The sequence below is a fragment of the Lissotriton helveticus genome, chromosome 3_1 (assembly GCF_964261635.1).
Source record: "Lissotriton helveticus chromosome 3_1, aLisHel1.1, whole genome shotgun sequence".
Lineage (NCBI taxonomy): Eukaryota > Metazoa > Chordata > Amphibia > Caudata > Salamandridae > Lissotriton > Lissotriton helveticus.
The window spans coordinates 616,942,405-616,955,502 of record NC_136061.1 but is presented as its reverse complement, the minus strand read 5'-3'; the positions used below and the strand labels follow the sequence as shown (position 1 = coordinate 616,955,502).

The 13,098-nt window shown below is 41.3% G+C and overlaps 1 protein-coding gene across 1 annotated transcript in view; it reads left to right on the top strand.

Moving 5' to 3' along the window:
* The window catches only part of ABCA12 (ATP binding cassette subfamily A member 12), a 644,885-nt gene that overhangs the window by 376,615 nt on the left and 255,172 nt on the right, over positions 1-13,098 (top strand). The window contains exon 23 of the mRNA XM_078680598.1: positions 9,331-9,459. Coding sequence (XP_078536724.1) covers positions 9,331-9,459 — 129 coding nt within the window. The remainder of the gene's footprint in view (positions 1-9,330; positions 9,460-13,098) is intronic.

The following is a 13,098-nucleotide window of genomic DNA, read 5'->3' as shown; positions in this document are numbered from 1 at the left end:
TAGTTATGTAACTGCAGACACCTCTCTAGTGGATGGTCCATGTTCATTTCGAAGTGTCCATGTCTCAAATATTGCCTATTAAGTGGGCCATGTTGTATTTTGCATAGTCTTGTTGTAAAATCCTTTATGGGAATGTTGGGGGAGTGTTGTTCTAACGGAAGTTGCTATGGAGAGCTTGCCTGATCCGGGTGCATGTTAGTATCCTGGATAAAGCTTCTCATTTAATATCTGCACATTATGGAAGTTCTTTGCACACACTTATCAGTTGTGATGAGCAAGAGGGAGAAACCACCCTGATGGGCCGCCCCACCCTATGGATAGAATGGGACAAACAGTGAATGTGATCCAACGGTTGTTCTGGCCCAATATAATTGTGTGCAGCGCTAATTCCAGATTGGAGTTCGGGCAGAGAAGTGGAATAATTTTATTTCAAATTGGCGCATTTTGTGACGGGGATTCATTGTGTGCACGGTCTAGATTAACATTTTGAAACGCAAGTTGCCAGCCCTTGCTTCGGTGTTCCGATGTTGCTTACGCAATATTATTCTGGAGGTATGACTCACTGTAGTGAACCCTGCGCTCCTGACGCGACAAGCTTGGAGTGAAGTGGGATTATTGCTTATTCCTGTGAAGCACAAGTGGTGCACAACTTGGAATTTCAGGTTGACCATAGATGCAGCATTATGCATTCAAGATAAGTTCCCATTGGCTGGAGGCTGGATCTGTGACTGGTTGAACAAAGACGATGTTTGATTGGTGAGTACTGTGGGATTCTTCAAAGGAAGTTGCAACCACTATCTGAGCAGTCAGGAGACATCAGTGACAACTTTTGTTATGTTAATGTTTTGTTTTGAATCTACCAGCCAATGGTGACTACATTTATTATATAAGTTTATTTTGTTTAAAACGAATTTGGAACAACTTTATTTGTTCTGCCCCAGTATTATTTGGCAATTTATTAGTAGAATATTTGCGTGATAGGCGCATTCTCATTTTTAGTTGTTGACACCATGCAATCTGTTGCACCTCCGCCCACATTTTTATTCATGCCTGGTGAACCAATGGGAGAACTGACGAGAAGCATTTAAAACATATTTAGAGGCTATGGGTTGTTTGTTGCCAATAGGAATTTGGCTTTATTGAAGCATGATTTGAGGGTGGAGGACAGAAACGTGTTGAAAACATTGCCAGCAGGTACACTTTGTAGTGAAGAAAGGGTCAATGGATCTGATAGGGATGTGGCGGTGTATGATGAATTTTTCTCTGCCATAAACACATAGGAAGAGAACAATTGTAAAAAAAAATTGTGTTGTTGTGGAAAGACACAAGTTTTTCTCCAGTGCACAACTCCCAGGTGCGACTATTAATCAGTATATGTTTTTTTGCGAACTTTTGCTGCAACATGTAGATTGAAGGAACTGCATGAAGAGATAATCCGACACCAATTGATCACCTGAACCTCTAACAGGAAATTACAGGAATTGTTTGATTTAAAGGAGCCATTATTAAAAAAAATCTGAAATGGTGGCCTAACATACAGAAAATAACTCATGGTGTGTAGATGAGTTGAAGATAAAAGATGGTGGGCAAAACCAGGGGGGAGTCAGTGCAGTCTACTTTGCATGTGGCAGATACGGCTAAGTAAAAAAAAGAGGTCAGGTTGACAACTATACCTTCTAATCTGGTAATGGGAAAATAACACGCTATGGATGTGGAAGACGCAAACTTCATAGTATAAAAATATAAAAATCGGAAAGGACTTCGAAGAGACAATCACATTTGTCATCAATGCATTAATTTGTAAAAATACATACACTCAACATAATGCAAACAATTAATTCTTTTTCAGAATGTAGTTCCGTACAGTACAAATGTAACAACAAAACAAGGCAGTTCACCGTATTCTGCAAACAATAAAGATTTGTTTGCAGAATCCCGTCAACCGCATACACACGCGGAACTAAAAGCGAAGGGCCATTCTAAAAGACTAACGGTCAGAAGTCCCCATCGAACTTTACATAACTGTGGGAAGTTGTTTAACTCCCTGAACAAGTCCATGCTGATCTATTTTGACAGCAGGTTTTGATAAAAAAAACAAGACTACTGAGAACTGCAGGATAAGCGGATGATGATTTTTGGCATCCATATATATTGCGTTAAACGCAATAAAAATAGTCCTGTAGAAATATACGAATCAGGTCATTGGGGATTTTGTGGCTAATTCACGCCTGATGAAAAACAGCGTCAAATCGAGTGTTTGACCAGTTTTACGATTAAAATGGGAAACGAGACGATATAAGTGTTTGTCCTGTAGAAGGTGGATCCATTGTTTTAAACCCACCAAAACACTTCAATGCCTTGTTTTGTTGTGAAATTTGTACTGTACGGAACTACATTCTGACAAAGAATTGATTATTTGTATTGTGTTGAGTTTATGTACTTTTACAAATTAATGCATGTATGACAAATGTGATTGTCTCTTCAAAGTCCTTTCCGATTGTTATACTTTTATACTATACATTTTGCATGATCCATGTTTTTAGCAAGTCTTAATATAATGTACTTGTGATAAAGAGTTGTTTGATTAAATTGAATCTATAAGTGTTTCAATAGCCTGTCAATTTCTGCACCTGTTGCTTCTGGTTTGATGTATGTGAGTAGATGTGGAGTGTTTGTTAGTTTATGCACCCAAAGGGAATTATACACTGGACATTGATGCAATATTTACTGATGTGGCTGAGTGGAAGCAATTTCCGTTTTGTGTAAAAATGGTATAATGAAACTTGAATAAAGATATACTGTAACAAATAGATTGCCTTTGCATGTGGAGTTTGACAACTTGGACGATAATTCAATGGTAGCAGATGTGGAGTGCGATGGGATAAAAGCCATATCTGAGGATGAATGGAAGGAAAGTTTGCAAAGAGATTCCATCGTGAAAAATATTATTCATTTGTTACTGAGTAGAAGGTAATTATCCAGTGTTGATGGTTTAGAAGTAAATTATTATAAATGTTGAACACAAAAAATGGTTTCAGCACTCTTTACAATGTTATCAAAGTTTCTAGTTATCACCAATCAAAAAATTCAAATAATTTCAGCACATGGGGAATAAAAAACAGGTATCCAAGTCCAGAGTGTGTTTTTCTTTGTCCAAATGTTCTTTATTTTTCATAAACAGTTTCTTCTTTCATAAATTCATACATCATAGCCACATCATATTCAACGCGTTTCGTCTCTATAAGAGACTTCTTCAGGGCTTTCAATGTATATCAATATCATAAGTGATACGGGAACACTGCATGAATTGTTGGTGGCTACTATGCCACTTTTCGATTTTCTGAACATTGCGTAAAAAAACCTTGTTCACATTGGAATTGGAAACATTGTGTTCTATGTGGGATATTGACCTTATGATATACATTGAAAGCCCTGAAGAAGTCTCTTATAGAGACGAAACGCGTTGACTATGATGTGGCTATGATGTATGAATTTATGAAAGAAGAAACTGTTTATGAAAAATAAAAAACATTTGGACAAAGAAAAACACACTCTGGCCTTGAATACCTGTTTTTTATTCCCACTGTGCTGAAATTATTTGAATTTATTTGATTGGTGATAACTAGAAACTATGATAACATTGTGAAGCGTACCTGGGCAAACTCCTACTCTCCCTCCCAGACGGTCAGTTGGTCATCGGGGGAGACTTCAACGCAGTGGTGTCAGGAACCCTTGACAGACACCCTCCCAGAGACATACCACAAGGGCAAAAATGGCTATCTGATTTTTTAGAGGCCTTTGGGCTCACAGACATGTGGCGACTGATGCACCCCACTGATAGGCATTTCACCTTCTTCTCCGGCTCGCACCATTCATTCTCCCGCCTAGACTATATTCTTACTCCACTACAGCATGACACGATCATACAAGAGGCATCACACCTAGCCCGTGGCATCTCTGACCACTCACCTGTCTTTACACACATCACGGTCGGGACTAGAAGGGAGGGTTGCGTCACGCCAATAACCGCCTGGAATTTTAAAAATGAGGAGCTTAGGAAGACGCTGTCCCGTTCCATAACTCAATACTTCGAACATAACGTCGGGTCGGTAGGATCCTCTGTAACCCTGTGGGAGGCCTTTAAGACTGTGCTTAGGGGAGAGGCTTTGTCAGCCATCTCAGGCCGCCGCAAGGACAGGGAAACACAGATTACCTCCATGGAAGCAGACCTGATGGCGCTGGAGGAGGCTGCACGTGACGATCGTGAGTCGGAGGTGCAACATCGGCTGCAACTTAAAACCTCGGAATATAGGGAACTAGTTACGCAGGCGGGCCAAACTATGGCTCGACACAAGGCAGGCAGGATATACGATCAAGGCGACAAAGCTGGGAAACTTATAGCATGGCTTGATAAAAAACAACAGGCCAATAAAGTAGTGCCAGAAATACAAACGGCTTCCGGGGCCATAGTTACTGAACCCCGAGAGATTGTGGCGGAATTTGCGCGGCACTACCAACAGGTGTATAGTCGGGGGTCGGACCGTCCGGAAGAGGACTCAGTAGCCTTACTGGCAGACATTCGTATGCCATGCCTATCGGACGTCGACCGAGACCCCCTGGAGGCTCCACTCGACATAGCTGAACTGGAGCGTGAGATAAAAGACCTTCGCCTAGGCAAGGCTCTCGGACCTAACGGCCTCCCAATCGAGCTTTAAAAGCTCAAACCGGACTCCCTCAGTCTACACCTTAAAAACATGTTTGAGGAAAGCAAAGCGGTAGGACTATTGCCGCGAGACCAACGCCTAGCAACTATTGTGGCCATACCAAACGAAGGGAAACCGAGAGAGTCCTGTTCCTCATACAGACCTATCTCACTGCTTAATGCTGAGCCGAAAATATTGGCCAAAACGCTTGCAAATAGGTTTCAGTCCGTCCTGCCCACCTTGGTTCACCTAGACCAATCAGGGTTCATGCCCCATCGCAACACTGCACTTAACATTTGCCACCTTAACGGGGTACTGGGGCAGTGCCACAAGTTGCAAGAAGATGCGGTGGTGGTCTCGCTTGACGCCACCATGGCATTTGACACCATAGAATGGCCCTACATGATCGCGGTACTTCGTAAACTGCGCTTCGGCCCCAATTTTACAGCGTGGGTCTGTCTCCTCTACACGGAGCCACTAGCTCAGGTGTTAGTTACTACCAAGGTCTCCGAGGTTTTCACCCTTAAAAGAGGGACCAGACAGGGCTGCCCGCTCTCCCCCCTCCTATTTGCACTTTCCCTCGAACCACTTGCTGCATGATCAGGCAAGACGTCTACCTCAAAGAGATAAAATGGTCGGATGGATGGGAGGACAAGATCTCCCTATACGCCGATGATATCCTCATATACCTCTCTAAACCATGAAGGTCCATCATGGCGGCACTTGATATTTTCACGAGTTTCGGGAGAAACTCTGGATTCTGTATCAACTGGAGCAAATCTCACCTTTACGTCCTCCATGGCAGCCCCCCAAGGCTCCCCAGCACCTGCCCAATCACAGTGGCGGAGGATGGTTTCAAATATCTTGGAGTATATGTCTCCACCGATAAGACTAGGATTTATGAAAGGAATCTACTACCACCCCTGCGACGGCTCCAACGCGATACTAAATCTTGGCAGAAACCCCCATTGTCCTTGTTGGGCCGCGCGGCCCTTTTTAAAATGATGGCACTGCCCAGATTTCTCTATGCCCTTCAAAATTATCCGGACCTGGTACCTAACTCTTAATTTGCAGCAATTGAAGCAGCGCAACGAGACCTCCTCTTGGCAGGCACGCCTAGAATAGCATTGCATAAACTTACATTGGGATGGTATGATGGAGGGATAGCCCTCCCTGACATCCGTAAATATTACTGGGCCGCGCACCTCTCTGCGATCAACCAAGGGACATATAGCGACGGTAGCGACCCGGGTTATGGGATGGACAGATGGCTACTTCCCGGGGGGAACTATGAAGTTGAACTCTATTCTAGACCTGGTAAATACCAACTCACGGGACCGACAAAACACTCGGTGCAAATATGGCACATAGCGCAGCGGAAGCTTGGTTGGTCAAATATCCTTACCATGGCTACTCCACTATGGGCGTCCGAAAAACTAGGTAACTTGGGACGCCCAAAGGGGTTCCACAACTGGGACCTTATTGGTATATCACAAATTAAAGACTTGTGGGGCCCCAAAGGGGTTCGATCCTTCGTCCGCTTGCAAGAAACATACGAATTAGCACAAACTGAATATTTCAGGTACATGCAAATCAGACACTCCCTCCAGTCAAACATACCGCCAGGGACCAAACTACCTCAAGCCTCCCCGCTCGAGGACAGACTGCTAGATGGGCACATGCCAGAACACGCCATCTCCCTCACATATAAAAAATTGATTAATAACCCCCCTGACTCGCTCCTTCCCCTTAAAGAGAGATGGGTTGCCGATGGGCTAGAGATCGACGAAGAGGAATGGATGAATGCGCTGGCCTCCCCTAAGGAGGTGCAGATTTCGGCCAGACTTAGGCTATTCAACTTAAAATACTGCACAGGGTGTACATCTCCTGCACAAGACTACAGTTGATGGGGGGAGGGAGGGGCTCTGCAGGAGGGGTTGTGGTGAGACGGGCTCTTTCTTCCATATATGTGGGATTGCCCAATGGTGCGAAGATTCTGGAGACGTGTGGTGCAATGCATGCAAGAAGTATGGGGTGTAGATATACGCCCAGAGGCTAAGAGATGCCTCCTGAACATCTGGGAACCCACAGACCTGCCTACAAAAGGGAAAATTTGGGTTACACTTGGACAAATGGTGGCAAAAAGAAACATCGCCCGACTATGGGGTGCCCCTACCCCGCCAAAACTAGTAGAATGACAAAATGACATGGACTGGTGTATGCTGCAGGAAAAGACTGTGTACATGGCACGAGGGTGCCCGCGGAAATGGGGGGAGGTGTGGTCATGCTGGAATGACTTCAGAGGTAACATCTGTGAGCCCCCGCAGGCCCAACATTCTGGCGTAGAAGATATAGAATGAAAAATGGTTCTCCAACAGCTGTATCTGTTAAGATTATATCACAATGTCATTGTATTTCTGGTGTTGTAACAGACTCTAACATGTAACTCATTGGCCGCGTTTGTTCTCATTCACATTGTGAAGAGTGCTGAAACCATTTTTTGTGCTCAAAGTTTGTTAGGTTCTGTGCCTATATTGTGGGGAGTGGAGAGGGAAGTACTCCCTGGTTTCGTGCCCCGTCAGCTACTTTAGAACACTATTCAAGTGTTGAGTATGGTTCCTATCAGCCTCTGCCCTCTGTCTTGTTATTTAAATTATTATACATTTATATGGCATGAGTTGTCTTATCAAGGAGGTATCTTGAAAAGAGAGGACCGATTTTTGGTGCCATTGGTTTTGCATGAGAGAGTTTTGAACTTGTTGCATTAGGGGCATAGTGGCATGTCTGGTATAAAAAGGAGAGGGCGAGATGGCTTTTGGTGGCCAGGTCTGGATTGAGATGTGGAAAGGTTTCTGAGAGGTTTTGTGTGTTGTGATTGCAGTGACAAATCTCATAAGGTAATAGAAAGGCATGTTTTACCTATTGTGTTTCTGGAGAGAGCATGGTACAAGGGCATAATGAATGTGTGTGGTCAAATTTAAGTTTAGGTAATGAGGTAAGATCAGGGGCTACCATCGATTTTGTGAGGAAATCTTTAGGAGAGAGGGATATCATGAGGAATAACAGTCCACTATTTGTGTCAGAGAAGTTTGAAAGATAGTTGTAGTACTGTGGTGAAAACCATAGAAACACAGCCATTGCACATCATCGTGAAAATAGTCCTGTAGAGAAATTTAACTGGGTGTTAGGTGAAAATATTCAATTGTCATTGCATAATTGCTAGGATTGGAGAGAAGAAAGAAAAAAACTAATAATGAAGCTTTAGAACAACTCCTCATTCTATGACAGGGGAATTACCTAATATTCTGCTAAAGGGTTGGAAACGTTGTACAAAAGGAGTTCCTGGGTGGATGAGTCATGTCAAGGGTCAACACGTCAATAAGACTGAGTTATGGAGAAAGGTAAATAAGAATCAAATTAAATATGCCACATGTGAGTCTCAAGAGTTGGGAAAAAGGGGAATGTGTTTAAAGAGGGAGAGCGTGTGAGATGTAGATTGATTTCTGAGTTGAAGAAGGTTTTTTATGAATGGCCTGCACCAAAGATGATGAGAAAAGTTGAAACATGTACGGTGAGGTTAGAAGACAGCAAGAGATAGAATATGAGAAATGTGGTGAAGTGTGGTGAGACTGAAATGAAGGCATGGAGTGAACAAACACCCCAATTGGATGGTGAATTAAATGCTGATTCAGAATAACAAGCAACATCGTCTGGGGTTCTGCGTAGAAGTATACGTCAAAAGAAGTTACATTTCAGGTTGAAGGATTATGTCTGATATCTACATGGGTGGGACCATGTGTGGACCAAAGAGATAATATGAGTTTAGTTTTTTGCCTTAAGAAGTTTCTTACAAGTTATGTTAATTCTGTATGAAATGTAACCTATAAAAATGTGTGCACACTAATTGTGTCAGTATACTGTTTCTATTGAAATTTCCATTGTAAATAATTGTATAGAAAAGAGGATGTGTTGTATTTTGCATAGTTATGTTATAGAATCCTTCATGAGAATGTTGGGTGAGTGTTCTTTTAGAGACAGTTGCTGTGGAGAGCTTTGCCCGGATGGTCGCTTATTTGTATCCTGAATAAGTCTGTTCTAATATCTGCTCATCCTGAAAGTTCTTTGTACAAAACTTATTAGGAGAGATAAAGAATATGTGTAGCTATCCTCTTATCTAATGTATATCTGATATTCGTCCTCAAGTACATTTAACATACCATATGAAAACGTGGGCGAAGGAGAGTTCCATTAGGAAAAATCGTTGCCTTGGCTTTGTTGTCAGGATAAACGGACTTACTTTATTTCCTCCACAAAGTTATGTCACCCCTTTGGGTTGTATTTATCTTAGTTTAGGTTATCAGGAGGGTATGATATGATGTATCTGAGGTCACACCGATAGCTAGTGGTGTAGTGGAGCTACAAACCTTTGTTCTTTTTGCAACACAGCTATATTTGCCAGACCCTATAAATTTCCATGAAGCAGAATTTTCTCTCATCCACAGGTTCCCTGCATGGACACACTTATGTGGGCTCTGCCCCTTCAAGTGTCTGATAGCAGCTGAGTGTGCTGTTATGCTGGGGATGCTGTGCAGCTAACACTTCTTTTTCTCTTCTTCCCAACTTCTAGGTCAACGCAACACTGGCAGAACTAAACGCACTGAGGATGGGGGCATCTTCAATACTCTCCCTCACAGACAACATTGCCGCCTTTTCGTCACTGATCACCAGCATCTCTCCGCTGCTTGACCAAGTCCAGGTGTCTATCGCCTTTCATGAGCTTTACCTTCATTATAACAGAGCTGTTTGTTCATAATTTGGATTGAAGGGTGAACAGGTCATTGAATGAACAACCATGTGGAAAAACTGTTTGGAGAACAAATGCATAGGCTGTTAGATGGATGGGTGAATAAGCTTTTAAAACAGGAGGTATAAAAAGACCATTTCTCAGATAAACTCAATTTTCAAAGGATAACTCTTCACTGATTTGTCCAAAACTTCTTAAGTCATTACTGAGCCTTTTGCTAACAGGCCATTTGCTCTTGATGAATAACTCAACCTTTTTTAAAGTCTCATACTGTGCCATGTCAGATGACCATTCATCTTGTGAGATACTACCACTACACATAGAAATGGCATCTACCAAACCAACAACACAATCCTTATGAAAATCATCTTCACCTTCACTACAATCAGGTAGAGGAATACGAGAAAGACAATCCGCTCGGACGTTCTTACCTCCTTGGGTGTATTTGATTGTAAGAATATACTCTTGTAACTTGAAAAGTAATCTCACAAACCTTGCAGTGGATTTTCCTAATCCATTTCCAGACAACACAAATTCCAAAGGTGTGTGAATTGTGAAAATTTCACAACGAGTACCCAAAATGTATGTTTTAAACTTCTGAACTGCCCACACAATGGCAATGGCTTCACGTTCAATCATGCTGTAATTACATTCAGTAGGTGTTAAGGCATGAGATGCAAAAGCAACAGTGTTCTCTTTACCATCCACACACTGTCCCAAAACTGTACCAAGACCATTTTGATTGGCATCCACAGTAATAAAGGAATTGTCATTGGAAACAAATGGGTGTAACATAGGTGCGTTTATAACCAAACGTTTCACACCTCAGAGGTTGAACTAAATGTGCATAACCAGGAACAAACCTAGCATAGTTATTTATGTTTATGTTATTCACAAAGTCCTAGGAATGAGGGTAAAGCGTCCTTGTTAATTGGAGAAGGAGCTTTGCGAATTGCTTCAATGTTGCAAAATTTAGGTTTAATACCTTCACCTGAAAATAAATGTCCAAGATACTCCACCTCACTAACCAGTAGTTTGCATTTGTTAGCTTTCACAGTCACTCCTTTACTTTTTAAGATTTTTAAAACTTTCTCTAGAATCTACAAGTGGTCCTCCTTGGTTTCTGTGGGGGTCAAAATATAATCTTGAAATGATTGCACGTGTGAGAAACCACCAAAAAGATTGTCCATCAATTTTTAGGAAACGCTTGCAGCTGAAGCGAGACCAAAAGGTAGCCTCAAATACTTAAAGGTACCAAATGGTGTCACAAAAGAAGTAAGCGTCTGGGAACTGGGAGAAAGTTGAATTTGTGGTAGGCGGAGTGTAAATCGATTGTAGTGAAAATCTTGGATTTGCCGATGTTAGCTAGCATTTCATGAATATGTGGAAGGGGGTGGCAGTCGACAAGAATATTTTTGATTGAGGGATCTCAAATCCACACATAACCTGAGATCCCCAGTCTTCTTCTTAGTTAAAACCACTGGAGAAACCCACTCCGGGGCATCAATTGGATAAATAATGCCCTCAGATTGAAGGTTGGATAGTAACAATTTTAAATCATCCCTGATACTGAGAGGTACAGGTCTAATTCATGTAGAACAGGTACAGCATCTCTCTTAAGCATAATAGAATGTTTATAACCTTTAACAGTACCTACAGAATTTTTGAACACTTAGGGAAAAGATTGCACTAGTTTGTCGAAAGGTGGCTCACTTTGGTCGACAGACAGAATATTAGTAGGAAGATTTCCCAAAATAATGGGAGGCTGTTGTCTTGACACAAAATGATACCTAGCCGAGTAAGGTCCTTCCATCCTATGATGTCTCTCCCTTTGACTGCTACATACATTTTTGTTCTGGTGGATCTGCCCAAACACTCCACATTGTCCCAAAATAAACCCAACAAATCCATGTCCTGTTCTCTAAAAACTTTGGGACTGATATCAGTGTTAAAAGTGGGATACTATTGGGCCATTACTTTAAAAGGTGTGATCCGCAAGAATGGCATCATGAGCTCCTGAGTCAGCCATAACCAGAATTGTTCTCCCATCAATAATTATATCAACTAACAGCCCTTTAATTGGTTTGTCAGAATGCGTTATAGGGTCAGGAATGTCAATGGTAACTAGAATATTGGCAAATTGAGAAGCACAACCTTGTACATCGGGAGTGTCTAAACAAATATTAGAAACTTTAACTCTATTGAGATTGGGAATACTATTGGATGCTGAAGTCATTCCTCCCCTGCACACAACTTGGAAGTAACCACATTTGCGACACTTAACACATTTCTTACCTGTAGCTGGACAGTTAGGGTTGTTTCCTATATGGTTCCTGGAACCACAACGAAAGCAAATCAACTGATTCCTAAAGAATTGGTTCCTAGAATACTTTTTCTCAGAAGTTTGCTTGGGGTTAATGGCACAAACCACATTCTCTTCAGTAGTGACATTCACAGTAGGAGGTAATGCAGGTTAAACCATGGCCTGAGCAGGAAAAGCCATGGCTTGGTTAGAGTGATTAGACAAAACTTTAGAAGTAACGACTGATCTTTCAATGCTTTTAGCAATGTCAATCATTTTCGCTAAAGAGGGATTGCGAGAAGTAAGAAGATGCTCTTGGATCTTTTTAGAGTAATAATAAAAAACAAATTGGTCCCTAATATAAGAATCAACATTGGGACCAAATTCAAAATTTTCAGCTAAAACTCCTAAAGTTGCCACATAATCTTCCACCGACCCTTCAGAGGACTGTTTACACATTGCGAAATTAAATCTCTCTAAAAGAACACTTGAAGAATCGGAATATGGCTTTCCGATGCGTAGTTTAGCTTCAATATAAACGCTCCATAAAGCATCTTCAGCTGTAGGAGCAGGGTAACGTGGAAGATTGTCAAATCAAATCAAATCAAATCAAAATCAGCTTTATTCAGTGTAACAAATCTCACCATAAAAGCATACTATAAAAGAAAACATTCCTAAATTTACTTTGTTATTCCGGTATTTTAAAAGATAAATACAGTAAAAGAATTATTTAAAATACATTTGTGAAATATTTTATCAGAAAATAAGGACATCAATAATCAATCTGGCCATTTTTTAAAGGGACTAAGGATTTGCGAGTTAATCAATAATGAATACATTCAGTCGCAGGAGATAAAGTGCTGGTGCAAGAGGGACATAATGAGACCTGGAATACAAAGTGAGCATTTTTGGAAATCAATCAATAGTAAGAACAAAGCAATTTTTAAGAGTAATCATCCAAGTTTTCATGCAGCAATGCCTCAAGATGTGAGTAATCTTTTCGTTTCCTGACTGCACGCTGTATGAAACGGATTACAGTACTTATAATGTTCACGTTTTCTAAGCTACATTCGAAATGAAATGCATATTTATAATTAAAAAGTATGTTTCATAAAATTCGGGGTTTTAAAATTGATTTCTGGATATCCTTATAAAAACTACAAAAAAAGAATAAAATGCATCGTAGATTGCATGGATTTTCCATCACAAGGACATTTCGGTCGTTTCTGACACCGTGTTTCCGCTCTAGGGAAAGCAACTAGGTAATGTAATGTACTCATCCTTAGCCT